Source organism: Convolutriloba macropyga, chromosome 15, assembly GCF_964194025.1.
Source record: "Convolutriloba macropyga chromosome 15, txConMacr16.3, whole genome shotgun sequence".
In the NCBI taxonomy this organism is placed as follows: Eukaryota; Metazoa; Xenacoelomorpha; order Acoela; family Convolutidae; genus Convolutriloba; species Convolutriloba macropyga.
In genome coordinates, this window is record NC_134482.1 from 23747912 (window position 1) to 23763585 (window position 15674).

The following is a 15674-nucleotide window of genomic DNA, read 5'->3' on the forward strand; positions in this document are numbered from 1 at the left end:
AGTTTTTTGATCCTGCGCTTCGATTTGTGAATGATTTATTGACTTTCAAAAATCTTTTTGAGAGACCGGCGCATTTAGATTACCATATTTAGCCGTTTTTCGTCCATTTGCCTGATTTTTTTTACTTGTAGTTTGTTTTTTTTTTGCTTTTGATTGATGCGCACCTTTCTGAAATTGATACCACAAAGTTTTACAGAGCGTAATAATTCCTTTCAAGCGTAAAATGGGCACATTTCAATTTTAAAGTTTGGAATATTTTCCCTTCTTTTCCTTTTTTTTATCTGTGAGAGGAAATTTTTCTTAAAAAATCAGTGTATATGGCGACGTTGGTTTGGCAATTCGTGCATTGAACAACTCTTTTGAACGTGAAGTCTATTTTGTTTTTTAAAGTTTTACACATACTAATCCGTTTTTTGCATTTTTTGTCCAATTTTTCTTTGTTTTTTTCTGGTTTTAATTCGTAGAGATGTTCTTTCTGTGCTCAGCCAGTTGTTTAATTTCGTGTTATTAGAAGTTCTTTCATTTTCTGACGTTTAACATTTGAAATTAAATAAAAATTTTTTTGATTACAGTCTTCTACATTTTTCAAATTTTAATATTCTGACCATATTTTGCATAATTTAGTTTCTCAAATCTTTATTTTTTTTCATTTTTTTTTGTTTAGACAGAGCGATGACTGTATGATGTTTTCAGTCATGATCGCTAAATATATATGTACTTATCATTTAATCAATGTGGGGTATTTTAAACAGGATGAAAGTCAATGCTTAATGTGAAAAACTAAGTAATTAGGTCAAACCGCTGAACCAATCGAAGAGCAGCAAGAGAGATTGATTTTTCTGTTCATATTTTTAGAGAACGAGAAAAGCAAGAGAAAAATTATCGCTAAGCGATTGAAGTTTTTTACCATGTGCTGATTTTTCAGAGCACTTTAGTTTTAACTCCATTTTTTTGTTTCAAAAGTGTTTCTCACAATTTGCTAAATTAGTTATTGTTTTTTTAAAAGCAGTGTCTCCTTCTGAACCAAATATTACGCTGGAAGGTTCTCGTTTCAGTTTTTGCAATTTTGCTTTATCATTTTCAAGTTTTTCTAGCATTTTGTGTTCTGCTTCTATTTCTGATAGCAGTTGCGGAGTTGTTTGGTTGAAATCAGCTGTTGTAGCAATTTTAGTGGTCCTTTGTTTTTACTGATTATTAATTTCAAATGTTTTTTTCCAGGAAAATTTGCTAAATTCGAGCAGTTTTTTGCCGAGTTTTGGGTGTATTTCATGGTTTTTGCCTATTGCATCTGATCTTAAGATTTTCGCTGCAGTTTTTCTCGGTTAATTCCTAATTAAGAGTTATTCTATAAGTGTCGCTACTATGAATTGACACGTCAAGTCTAGACATGCCCTTCTTGAACAAAAATTAATTACTCAAATTTCATTTCATTTTTTTTCATCTTGGCAGTTTCCGGTAGCCGTTTGATCTTCTCTCATGCGTTTTGCATTGGTGTCCGATTTAGCAGAAGCAAGGCAAAGTTTTTGCGGAATAGTTTCTGGAAAAGTTTCTTCCGTTTGTTCCCCCCCCCCAGCTTGAGTTAGAGTTTTAAATAGCCTATGCTAGCCTCTTTAACTTTAGAGTTTTAAATATCCTATGCTAACTTAAAATGATAAAAGATTTTAATAGCTTTGATTACTCTGTGTCAACGTGGAGCGATCAGCTGTGCTTAATGGCTGTCTCTCAAACAGGCTGCAGGAAATTATTAGATTAGGAAATGATTGCTTTCACTTCTCGAATATAGCACAAAGTGACAAGATGAGTGCCATTGGCTTTCAAAACTCGTACATTAATGATCTAAGATCCGAACTAACAAATTGTTTTTTGTCGAGTTTTGGGTGTATTTCATGGTTTTTGCCTATTGCATCTGATCTTAAGATTTTCGCTGCAGTTTTTCTCGGTTAATTCTTAATTAAGAGTTATTCTTTAATTATTGCTAATATGAGCTGACACTCAAGTCTAGACATGGCCTTTTTAACAAAAATCAATTACTCAAGTTTAATTTCAATTTTTTGATCTTGGCAGTTTCCGGTAGTCGTTTGATACTTCTCTCCTGCCTTGTGGATTTGTGTCCGATTTAGCAGAAGCTATGAAAAGTTTTTGGGAAAAGGCTTGGACTGTAAGCCGAGCACTTTTCACCTAAATAAATCAAGCAGTTTTCGGATCTCTTCGGTTTCTTCCCCCAGCTTAGTGGGTGCATTTTATTTGCAATCCCCGGACACACAAGCCATGTTTTTACACAATGATTTATTAAGCAATGACACTTGCTCTGTAACTGGGTGGCGCATGACGTACGGGGTGTTACAAACGGAAAAGATCCCAATTTTCATTGTTTCAGGTGTTTGTCTTTTTTATTTAAATGTGGTTAGGTTTTCTGTGTCAATTATTGGGATGTATGATAGAATGTTAATGATTTTTTCTCAAATTAATGGTTCGGAAAGTGCATTTATTATTAAGAGACATTTTTTGCAAGAGATTTTCTATTGGGTTTTGTCCGTTATCTGCTTTCTCTTTACCAACGCATTTAAAAAGTTGTCTGCCAGCTGTTAATTTTTTTCGCAAACTACCTGTTTTACAGGGCCTTTCACCAATAGGTTTTGGAGTCTCAACTAAAATCCAATTTTATCAGATGGTGAATCAGTTTCTGTCAGTTAGTTTTCACATGATATTTTCCTGTTTTTGTTAGAATTTATGTAGAATGTGCATTTGTACAGTGAGAATGGTGATTTTTCTACTTCGAGTCTTCTCCGGAATTCTTTCGGCTAGGTTTTTTTAAAAGATCTGTTGAGACAATTTCTTGATTTTTCAAGTCAAATTGGAGTAGTGATTTCGGTCACGCCGAAACAGAAAATGAAGCAAAAAACGAGTGGTTATGCGTCGTGTAATTTTTTTCTAATATTAAAGTAGGGTGAGAAATAGTGACGAAAAAATCGCTTTGTTGCTAGTTCTTTGTCCACATGCGGCAATTTCCCTTGATTTCAACTGTTTTTTCTATTTTTTGTATCGTTTTTTTCTGAATTGTTTTCCCAATCCATTCATTAATAGTTGCACAGTGATAGCTGGGCTATTATTGGCCTTCTCTTGGTTTTATTTCGTCGTCGCGATTTTTGTTACGACCATACGACGTCACAACCACTTCATATCTGCTTTTTGTTCATTCGTTCGTGTAATTTCAATTGAATTGCGTGCGTGACGTCAGTTTTAACTCTTAGTGGTGCTAGTTTTTATGTTCATTCACGTGATTATATTTTTGGTTGCACTTGGCTTACCTCACTCTTAAAAATGTCTTCCTCATTCTGAAATTGAGATTTCTTTGCTTTAAGAGATTAGGTCAAATGAGTGCTTGTCACTCTAGTTGAAGCTTATTTAGCAGCAGCTAATAGAAACAGCAATAAGTTGTACAGATTCTTAATCAAAATTAACATCTCAGCCCTATATGAAAAGAATTAGTTTCTTCTTTGGTCTGTCTTTTTTACTGTTTCTTGAGACTACAGATCTTTGAAGCTATTGCGGCTATTTTCTGGCAATTTACCAGCTATGTTTATTTCAAGTTACTTTGAGACTAGCAACTTTTCATATCCGCTAAGGTTCAGCGAGGAAAACGTCATTTACAGTCAAATGATTCCTAATGAACATCTAATTCGTTTTTGAAGGAATCGCTTAAGTTTTTTATGGCTTCAACTCTGAGTGTTTGTAATTTTTAATAATATGTTGATTTTCTTTTCTATATTTCAAAAATTTTTTGTAGTCCTGTGCCAGTCTCGTTGACTAAAATTGAATTAGGGTCCCTTATAAACAGCAACTAAACCTATCCAGTGCTTTGAGTGGACAGCTTAGAGTGAGAAAACGGTGTTTGAACAAAAATTGGGTGTCTCGCTAGTGGTTTTTTTATTCACATGCGGCAATTTAATTTTAATTTTTACTGTTTTCTCGATTTTTTGGATCGGATTTTTTTCGTAATGTTTCCAATCCATTCATATTTTATTCTAGGCCTAGTTCTTTGTTTGAGCCAAATTTCTTTTTCTCGCTAGTGGCTTTTTTGTTCACATGCGGAATTTTCACATTAATTTTCTGTTTTTTTATAATTTTTTATCTGATTTTTTTAAAATTGGTTTTCCCAGTTCAGTGCTAGTCCGTTCTAGGTCTACGTCACAACCACTTCAAATCTGCTTTTTTTTGGTTCATTCGTTCATGCAGTTTCAACTGAAGTGCCTGCGTGACGTCATTTTTTGCTCTCATTAGAGCGAGTTTTTTGTTCATTTGCGTGATTAAATTTTTGGTCACACTTGACTTACCTCACTCTCAAAAATGACTTCCTCGAAATTGACTTTACTTACTTTAATTCAAAGAGATAAGGTCAAATGGGTGTGTGTCACTCTAAATGAAGGTTATTTGAGAGCAGCTAATAGAAGCAGAAAAAACTTATACAGATTTTTAATCCTAAATATAACATATCAGCCTTCAATGAAAAGACGAATTTTTTTGGTCTGTCTTACTGTTTTTTTTGAGACTGGAGATCTATTGCGGCTATTTTCTGGCAATCATCCAGCTATGTTTGTAAATTCTAAACCTAGTTTTTTATTTGAACCAAATTTCCATTTCTCGCTAGTAGTTTGCTGACATGCGGTATTTTCTTTTTTTTTAGATTGATACCACGAAGTTTAGCAGAGCCTAATGATTCTGTTCAGGCGTAAAATGGGCACATTTTTCAACTGTTTTGTTAAGTTATTTTTTTTATTGAATTTTTTCCCTTAATATCGAAATTTTTTAATCTGTTAGAGGACATTTTTCTTACAAAATCAGTGTATATGGCAACGTTGGTTTGGCAATTGGTTCATTGAACAAATCTTTTGAACGTGAAGTCTATTTTTTAAAAAATTTTACACATACTAATCCGTTCATTGCAATTTTTGTCCAATTTTCTTTGTTTGTTTTTGGTTTTGATTCGTAGAAATATTCTTTATGTGCTCAGCCAGTGGTTTAATTTCGTGCTTTTAAATTTTAATTTTTTAGTTTTATGTGTATTAATTTTAGTTTGCACTTTAAAATTGTTTGTGTACAAAATCAATTTTTTCATAATTTTTTCTGTTCTTTCAATCCCACTCTGGGGGCATTTTGACATTGATTTTCTGGTTTTTTTGGTTTTTTGATCTGATTTTTTTAGAAATGGTTTTCCCAATTCACTCATAGTCCGTTCTAGGTCATGTTTTTTGTTCAGTCAATGAAAATTCATTGAATTGTACGTAGGGACTTGTCCTGCTATATTCTTTTACTTCCTCGAATAAAAATTTTTTGCTTTACCTTAGTTCACTGCTTGTTCAATATTTTGCGTGAAATATTTCTGACTTCCCTAGGCTAGTTTCACTCTTCTCTCATTCTGCTAAGCAATTCAAAATGAACAGAGTCACTCTTATATAACGAAATTATAAATAGAAACCGAATAAACCCATAAAGCCCGATTTTAGATGCCCGTTGCTCGAACTTTGTTCTTAGTTACCATCTGTAATGCTTATTGGTATTGATACTAGCCCCTGTGTGGTCTCACTGCGACACAAGAGCATGTTCAGCCCAAATTGACATCAAAATAGTTCGCACTTTAAAGTTGTTTGTGTGCAAAAGTAATTATTTTTCCTCTTCTTTCAATCCCAATCTTGGTTATGAGAATCAACGGCGGCTTTTTTCCGCCAATCTGCCGGGTATGTTTATAGCTTCGAAGGTCTTTGCTTGTGGATTTTTTTTGTTGTCTGACGCTCTTTTTTTTTACATTTAATCACACCGCAAACTTCAAGGGAGCAATTTTGCTGATCTTTTCATGCGCTAGTTCACTACTCATTTGCTACCTTTATAAGTGTGAAGTCCTTTCTGAAACTAATTGGCAGTGAGTGTCAAGCTGAGCTGCGTGATGAATTTTTTGACTAAATGACTTCTAATTTTATTAAGATAATTTGATCACACTAATCCCTCTAAAGGTCAATATAGGAACCTATGTAATGATAAATTTTGGTAGTAAATCATGAAGACCGGATTAAAATAACTAATTTGAAATTTGTTGAAAATGTTTGTCTTCAAAAATGGCAACTGAACCAACCAATTCTGTATCTGTTACTATATATATGTATTCTACGTCACGTAAATCTGTTTTGCAGCTATTTCGGCAATCTGCAGGCTAGGTTTTGAGTTAAAGATCTGAAAATTGAAATTGAAGATGGTTGCATTTACCTATGCACTACGCATACATTAATTTAAAGGCTGCAATCCTAGATGGAAGTAAGAACCAAATATCATCTCGAAACTTGTTAATTATGAACTAAATAATATCAAGTATCTAAAGAAATTTTAAGGATATATCGCGTCAATGAGGAGGCAAATTGGGCGGATGACAATCTTAAACTGCTAACTTGATATTAGAGATAACTCTTTCTCTCTGTCTTTAAATTTATTAACGTCTGCATAAGTTCGAACGCTTTTACTTAAGTGATTTGTTCATGATTTAGGATTGAATCGGGAAGTCTACTGTTTGTCGTAACTTAATGACATATCTGATGGTGCCTCAAAATTGAGTTTTTCCCTATTTTGCCTACCAGGTGGGATTGATCTCCAACTGTTCAGGTAACTGTTTTGTCCTATCGAATTATGCAACCATTATGAAGAAAATAATGGCCAAGCTGTTACTGATTTACCAAAAATGTATTCAAAGGTAACTGGGTAAAAGCTAGTGCTTGAAGGAGTGATATTATATGTTAATTGTAGTACCCGCAAGCAGAACTATTCAATTTCTTGATTGTCGCCTGTTTACATATGCAGAATGTTTCCGTATAAGAATTTACTCCGCCTTTTCCTCCTTACCTTTCGCAAATAAATTTATTGATGTTTAACATGTAGGTTCTTAGTGATGTATTCGGCGTTCATTCTGCACCTGCTTGCCTTAGCCTGTAGGTATGAACAACTTTTGTTTGTTGTCTGAGCAAAAAATAACTTCTGGTAGTTCCATGAATTTTTCATGCAGCTTTGACACGGTTAACTTACTATTTATATAGTATTTTTTATCTGATGAGCTTTTGATTGTAATCGTTGCAGCATTTTTTCAAAATGGCAGAATATATATATATATATATATATATATATATATATATAAATATAAATATATAAATATGCGAGGCCGGCTTTTTTTCTTCAGTCAAAATTTCTTTTTTTGTTCACGCATTGTAGAGAAAAAGAGGAACACTATTTCGTAGTCCTTAAAGGCAAGTTTTAATTTTACTGCAGTTTGGAAACGGGTAGCTGTTGAAAAAATTGAAAGGAAATCAGGAGAAGGAAAAGTTTTGGGAAAATTAGGTGTTGGAGAGGAAATTAAATTTTTATAATTGCTTAGAAAACTGCAATGAAACTATATAATGATATGTAATTTTTCTTTGAAAACAAAACAATGAGAAGATTTCCCTAAAAATTAAGTATTCAAAAGACAATAAACTAAAAAAAAACTTTTTTACAATTTTCGCGCGCTCTTTCTGTTCGTCTCAGTACTCAGTTTAGGCATTTACGTTTTAATATTGTAAACATTTTCTGATTTAATCAAAACAGATAAATTTGGTCATGTGAATGGAAAAGTTAAGCAGACGATAAATTTTATTAAAAAAACATTCAATTTCTTTTTAATAGCCGCCCTCATCTTCTCAGCCGGCTATTATAGCGCTCCTATTTTTTTTTTTTTTACTTCGTCGAATAAAAAAATGTTTCGCTTTACCTCATTTTGCCGCCTTTTCAACATTTTGCGTGAAATCTTTTTGACTTCTCTAGGCTAGTTTCTCTCTTCTCTCATTCTGCTAAAAGTGATTTTGAACATCAGTTGCTCAGCAAAGCAATTCAAAATGAACAGAGTCAGTATAAAAAATTGAAGTAGAAACGGGATAAACCCATAAAGCCCAATTTTAGATGCCCGCTAATTGAACGTCGTTCCTATGAGTCTTAGTTACCATCTCTAATGCTTTTTGGTTTTGATAGTAGCCCCTGTAGCCTCTCTCTAAAACAGAAGTATGTTCAACCACGAAATGCCATCAAAATAAATCGGACTTAAAAAAATGTTTTTGCACAAAAATCTTTTTTTTTCAATATCTTCTGTTATTTCAATCCCAATCATGCTTATTGGAATCAACGGCGGCTATTTTCCGGCAATCTGCCGGGTATGTTTTTCTTTGAAATCATAAGTGAATTTTCAAAGCTAATTTTTGCCTCATTTTTGGTTTGTATAATTTCTTTTGCCAGAAGTTAAACCCTAATGAACAACTGTGATACTCCTTATCTGCTAGTAAACTACAGAAAACAATTTTTCGCGAGAAAAAGAATAAAACGTTTACCGGTTTTTCTAGCCTTTCGAACAGAACATTTTGCATGAAACTTGGGGTGACCTCTATCTCAGAGACTTTTTTTTAAGTTAACATATTTTTTAAATTTTTACGCTCAATCACACCTCCCATGTTTGTTTTGAAAACTGTTTTTATTCAAATGTCACAGGAATGACCAAACTTGGGCGTTTTGAGACCAGAACAACAGAAACAATGTGATGAGAAAGAAGGATAATTTTTTTTCAATTTTTTTTTTCTGTTGAATAATCCCTATTCAGGTCACTTTGAAATGTTTGCTCTCGATTGGCTTCCAGCTGACCACCCATTTCAGTAAACCGAAAATGTCACAAAAGGGGAGGAGATCACTACTGCATTTGTGTATTGAAAAAAATTGTGGAAAATTTTGGGGGAAGTAAAAAATATTTCTGCTTTTAATTTAGCGAAAATTATTGATTAATAGCCGCACAGCGAAAGCTGGGGCTATTATTGGCCTTCGCTTGTTTTTTTTATTTCGTCGTCGCGACCATATGACGTCACAACCACTTCAAATCTGCTTTTTTGTTCTTTCATTCATGCAGTTTCAACTCAAGTGCGTGCGTGACGTCATTTATCGCTCTCATTTGAGCGAGTTTTTTTTTGTTCATTTGCGTGATTAAATTTTTGGTCACACTTGACTTACCTCACTCTCAAAAATGACTTCCTCACTTTGAAATTGACTTTTATTTACTTTAATTCAAAGAGAAGGTCAAATGGGTGTTTGTTACTCGAAATGAAGGTTATTTGAGAGCAGCAGCTAATAGAGGTAGCAAAAACATAAAGATTTTTAAAATATAACATATCAGCCTTCAATGAAAAGACGGGGTTTTTTTGGTCTGCCTTTTTTACTGTTTTTTAGACTGCAGATCTACGAAACTATTGCGGCTATTTTCTGGCAATCTGCCAGCTATGTTTGGCATTTTAAACATTCTGCATTGTAATCCTCCGTCAATTTTTGTGTTAGTATGACATAAAATTACAGAATACCTTACGTCAAGTTCCTTTAAAGGTTCTTCGAAGTTCCTTAGAAACATAACACAAAAGCCTACCACTCGTGGAAGAAGCGAAGTAAAGTGCTTGTTTCAACTTCTTTGCGTCAGACTTAAATTGACTTTGATGTTTGAGTTGTTCAATTGGTTTCAGTTCTTTTGATTTTGAAAGAGGCTTTTTTATCACTTCGAACCAAAAGAAGATCAAGTTTTTTATTGAGGCAGAAATCGTGTTGTTTAATTTCTGCAGCATAAATAACCAAATTTGGGCGTTTTGAGAACAGAACAACAGAAAACAATGTAATGAGAAAGATGGAGCTTTTTTTCATTTTTTTTCTGTTGGATAATCCCTATTCAGGTCACTTTGAAATTTTTGCTCTCCATTGGCTTCCAGCTGACCACCCATTTCAGTAAACGGAAAATGTCACAAAAGGGGAGGTGATCACTACTGCATTTTTGTTTTTAAAAAGTGGAAAATTTTTCTGAAAGTAAAAAATATTTTTTTTTAATTTAGCGAAAATTATTGTTTTGCATTTTAAACTTTCTGCATTGTAATCATCCGTCAATTTTTGTGTTACTATGACGTAAAATTACAGAATACCTTACGTCAAGCTCCTTAAAGGTTCTTCGAAGGTCCTTAAAAACATAACACAAAAGCCTACCACTCGTGGAAGGAGAGAAAAAAGTTCTTGTTTCATTTTCATTTCGTCAGACATAAATTGACTTTGATGTTTGTGCGGTTCTATTGGCTTCAGTTCGTGATATTGCTAGAGGTTTTTTTAATATTTTACTTCGAACAAAAAGAAGGTCAAGTTTTTTATTGAAGCAGAATTTTTGTTCTTTAATTTCTGCAACATAAATAACCAAATTTGGGAGTTTTGAGACCAGAATAACAGAAATCAATGCAATGAGAAAGATGAAAATTTTTTTGGATAATCCCTATTCAGGTCACTTTGAAATTTTTTCTCTCCTTTGGCCTCCCGCTGTTTACCCGGTTCAGTAAACCGAACATGTCAAAAAAGGGGAGGAGATCACTACTGCATTTTTGTTTCAAATAAATTAGGGAAAATTTTTCTGAAAGTAATTTTTTTCTTTTAGTTTAGCTCAATTTTTTTTATTGGCAGTTTAAACGGTCTGCATTGTAATCCTCATCAATTTGGTGTTTGTGTTGATATGACATAAAATAACAGAATACCTTATGTAAAGTTCCTTAAAAGGTTCTTCGATGGCCCTTAAAAACATAACACAATAGGCTACCACTTGTGGAAGGAGCAAAAAGATTTCTTGTTTCCATCTCTTTACGTCTGACTTGAATTGACGTTGATGTTTGCGCTGTTTTATTGGTTCCAGTTCATGTGTTTTTAGAAGAGGCCTTTTTATATTTTAATTCGAACAAAAAAATGACAAAATTTTTATTGAGGCTAAAATTGTGCATTTTAACTTTTACATACTAGTCAAAATCAAGTCCATCAATTAATTAAATGTTTTATACAATTATGAATCGCTTAATCGCCCATATGGTGATTTCGTAACAAGTAGATCAGAAAAGAGGTGGTCTTTCGAGAAAGAAAATCATTTACAACTATCTGTGCCATTTTTGCAACGGTCCTGTCAATTTACGCTTTGATGTTGTTAAAACGTACTGTCTTCAGGACTCAAATTTGATTGAATCTTCAAAATGCAGCATTCATCTGCGTAAGATAAACAAAATACGAAAATTTTTAGTATATTGGTTCAACAATGTTCTTAAATTTTTCAAAACAAACGCTGAATAGAATTTTTGTTTTGTTTGATTTAACTAATTTTTACCAAAGAGACAAAACTTGACCTAGTCATAAACTCTGATGTTATATGATTCCATGCAGCATTCACTTGCGTAAGGTCAACAAAATTTTAATATCTCAATTCGAAAATGTAAGTAACTTTATTTTCATTTATGTTCTTCGATTTGTCACTTGAATACTGAATAGTTTCTTTAATAGCCGCACAGCGATGGCTGGGGCTACTATTGGCCGTCTCTCGGTTTTTTATTTTGTCGTCAAGATCTTTGTTACAGCGATATAACGTCACAACCACTTCGAATCTGCTTTTTCATTCGTTCATGCAATTTCAACTGAAGTGCGTGCGTGACGTTATTTCTCGCTGTTAGTGGAGTGAGCTTTTCCGTTCAATCGCGTGATTAAGTTTTTGGTCACATGTGACTTACCTCACTCTCAAAAAATGAATTTCTCGCTTTTAATTTGACTTTTTGTTACTTTAATTCAACGAGATAAGGTCAAGTAAATGTGTGTCACTAATTGAAGGTTATTTAAGAGCTGCTAATAGAAGCAGCAATAAGTTATACAGATTCGTAATTAAATTATAACATCTTTAATAAATTTTGTTTTATCTTTTTCTATCTTTTTGAGATTGCAGGTATGCAAAGCTATTGCGGCTATTCTCTGACAATCTGACAGCTACGTTTATTTTGTTTGGTTTAACTTAGAAATTGTGCAAATACAGGACATAAGGATTGAAAACAACTTGAAATTGAGTTTCTACCAAGGAGACAAAACGACTTCATTATAAACTCTATTGTTATACGAATGCTTGATATTCGGTTAGTTTTTATGGGAAAAATTTAAGACTGGCTATTGAGTCTTACGATTGGGTAGATGTTTTATTTAATGAGATATAATTTAGATGAGAAAGAACTGTCATTTTTTTGTTTGCTACTTCTAGCGTGTAGAATGAACTCTTCACTTTTATTTTGAAAGTTACTGTCTGTGTTAGTTTAAGTGTTTTTTGCCACTGATTGCTCTTAATGAAGGTCAATGTTCTGATGATATTCTTTGTTGGAAAAAATGACTGGGCATGTGATATATCTGTAAAAATTATATCCAAATGAGGGTTGTGATTTTTTTTTCAGTTCTCCTACTAGAGAAAGTAGTAATCAATGTTGCTCCGAAAAATGCTTCAATTTGAGTTTCGCAAAACGGATGGTCATAAGTGTTTTTCTCTCAGAACAAAGAAAATTTCATAGAAACGACACGTGTACGTATATTGGAACATTTTATGCTAAGCACACTGTCGCGCGAGCCGTGTGTTTAATTGCTCTCGAATGAGAAGCAATTATTGTAAACTTGTGCGTCTTTTTATGCAAATTTTTATTTGACCGTCTTTGCGCTTCTTTTAGAATAATTTTTGACTAGTCAAGTGACTTTTTCACGCAGTTTTTGTTTTTGAGTGATTTCATTTGCTCTTATTCCGAAATAAAGTTTGTTGTTTAAAGAAAACTGATTGGTAGAGAGACGATGATAAGGCCCTGATAGCCAATTGGTTAATAACTCAATCTGTCGAGGTTACGGAATCGGACTCAGGAGGTCGGGGTTTGAACCCGACTTTCGTGTGTTGTTTCTTGCACCCATAAAGAAAAATTTATCTAGGCTACAACGCCTGTCATTCTAGAGCAATTTTTCCGACGTTAGTCGGTTTATGTTTTGTTAAAGAAGAGATTATGAATACATGCGAGGTCTAACATCTAATGCAGGTTCTCTCAAACGAAGCCTGGTAGAGTAAAATAAATTTTTTAAATGCGCTTTTCAAAACGATAGTTGAAGACTACCATTCCTGATTTATAAAGTTTTGTGCTCAATGTAACGGAAATAAATGTGGTGTATTGCTCTGTTTTGCTTCAATGCATGCAATTGCTTGTTTGAATTTTAAGGTGCAGACGCCGTAGTGGTGCTAATGGCAACACTGCTGGCGATAAACCGAATCATGACGATTCGATTACAAATGGTGCCTGTCCAATGCCCTTCGGCCGTAAAGAGGGCAGCTGTTCTAGCTCCACGGCTTCATTATTAAACGTACTTGATGTGTAATGATGGTGGTGTAACGAGTATCTTTCTCTTTCGTTTCTCTACCAGCAAACAGAAGAAGATATCAATCGATCAATTTGAGTTGCTTGTATTGCAATCCTAACCTTTAGGTATATGTTGTATGTATATAATGTATAGGTGTGTCTTTAGTCTGTCTATATTGGCTTTCTCTTCTGCTCTATTTTATTGGATTCTACATCATTCTTTTCCCTGTAGCTGACTCAAGTTTGCTTCAATTTTCGCGGTCATTATAACCTTTATTATTGAAAACTTTCTTGTTAAGTCACATAACCTAACATTGACTGTTTACTTCCTTCTCATTGCTAAGTTATATCAATTAATGTGTCCGAACTGGGTAATCACACCTCTTATTAAACTTAACGAATACTTGTACAAAATCACAAAAGGAAACATCCGAGGTTCGAACTCCCTTCGCCTCCATCAACAATTTTGAATTTGGGGAGCTTTTCGCCTCATTGTCTGAAAGTCCACCTACTCCATCATCATCGGACTCAATGAAAGATTTCGAAAGGTTCATGAACAAATTAAAGGTGTAAAATGGAAATGTGTCGTTTTACATAGCAGAACTCTTGGTTGTGAATGCCTGTCTTTGCATATAACCATAACTGTTTCACATAGCCGTCTATTGTCTCTGCTTCTCTATCTGTCTGCTCCTTTCTTCTTTGCAATCTGTATGTAGTGTTTCGCTCACTCGCAAAGCGCCAGGCTTTAAAACCCTAAAATATGAAAATGGGCACCTCTTGAAACGGCCCAGTTTGCTGATGACTATGCACCTTTTCATTCCTCCCATGATTGGATGAATAATTTTGGGATGCTAAAGGTGACGTTAAAATTCTACTGGTTTTACCCTCAAATGGCAGTGTGGATTTATAAGGATTGAAAGAATAGAAAAACTATTGGAAGCCTTTAAACCCTCATTTTTTCTCAACGATTATAGGAAATAACTTTAATAAAAGCACCGATGCTTTAATATAATGGCAAGTGTCTTGGGCCCATTTTAACGTTTGCTCTGGTTTGATTCAAGCAGCGGTTAGTAACTATGCAGTAGTAGTTTTTCTTAGTCTAATTTGATAAGCTGCTCTCTATATAACTGATTAATTAGGTTGAATTGAATTCCGAAGCGTTTGAACTGATTTATTTCTATTTTTCAGTCTGGGCTCAGATGAAGAAGAGATGGCCTTTACAAAGAGGTTTAATTCGCCCAGTAGTCACCATAGCAACCAACATCAAAACAATCGACAACTACCCCCGATGGCCAGACGTCCCCTTCCCCCACAACAACAACAACCTAAGTTGTGAACAATCAGGTCTTAACATTGATTCTAGCCTGGTACAATTCAAGGCTGGACAATCAGAAACCTCTGTTTTCGTCAATAACAATCATCAATTAGACGTGACTTCTATTCTGCTGTGGCCTTCAGATTTTTCACAGCTTTAATTGTTTTGCCTCTTGTTTACAGAATATAACTGTACGAAGTTGCAATAGATTAAAGCCTGCTAAAGTATTGAAATCCTTCTGCTTCAAATGCTAATTATCAGTGTTTCAAATCCTTTAATTTGAATTACGTTAAGAATAAAACCATTAGTAAATCTGCAACTCAAATATATCTGATCTCTATTTTCTGAAGCCATAAACACCTCTGCTTCGTGACAATTGCTTGCTCGGATTCAGCTCTGACTAGTTTCGACATTTTCTGGATCATCGGCTAAACTTCATCTTAATAATTCTTAAACTTAACCAACTTTCCACATATCCATGTACAGACTTCCGTCATAACTGTGATTCATTAAAACTGTAATTGAAAGCAGCTTACGCTCTAGCACTGTGCAGTACTTTTTCAAATTACTCTGAAAATAGCACTTATTCGCAGATTGTAGCCAAGAATTTTGAACGTGTTAAACATCTAATTTAGAACCGCAATTTTGCTCCATTGGTCTATTTTTCAATCATCTTTTAATCAGTGATAAATTATTTAGTGTGATTTATGATTGAAGCGAGCTGTATAGTTTTAAAATCATCATAACTGGTGTGTTGTTTAAATCTCTATTTAATTGTTCCAAAATTAGTTTTGTTAGCTTTAATTTTCGCAATTCAGGTTCAAATAAAAATCGTTTTATTAATAGCCGCCCTCATCTTCTCAGCCGGCTATTATTGCGCTCGTATTTTTTTTTTACAATTCAAAGAATTTGAATTGTATTGGGGCGCTGTCTTTTTTTTTAAGATCTGTTCACACATTTTCATGATTTTTGAAGTCAAATTGGAGTAGTGATTTTGGTCACGCCGAAACAGGAAGCTGAGCGAAAAAGCTAGTGGTTTTGCGGCGTGAATTTTTTTCTCTCTAATTTTGAAGTAGAGTGAGAAAACGGTGTTTGAACAAAAATTCGCT

General features: G+C 33.9%; 1 protein-coding gene across 5 annotated transcripts in view; it reads left to right on the plus strand.

Moving 5' to 3' along the window:
• LOC142354248 (putative phospholipid-transporting ATPase IA) overlaps positions 1-15396 on the plus strand; it is a 112728-nt gene extending 97332 nt beyond the window's left edge. For 3 of the 5 annotated variants that reach the window (XM_075406504.1, XM_075406501.1, XM_075406503.1), the window contains 2 exons: positions 13113-13376; positions 14439-14576. In XM_075406504.1, the coding sequence (XP_075262619.1) occupies positions 13113-13269 (157 nt within the window). In that variant the 3' untranslated portion in view covers positions 13270-13376; positions 14439-14576. Of the gene's footprint in view, positions 1-6623; positions 6649-13112; positions 13377-14438 lie in introns of all 5 variants that reach the window. The other 2 variants (XM_075406505.1, XM_075406502.1) reach the window with 2 other exon arrangements.
• Positions 15397-15674: the final 278 nt, after the last annotated feature.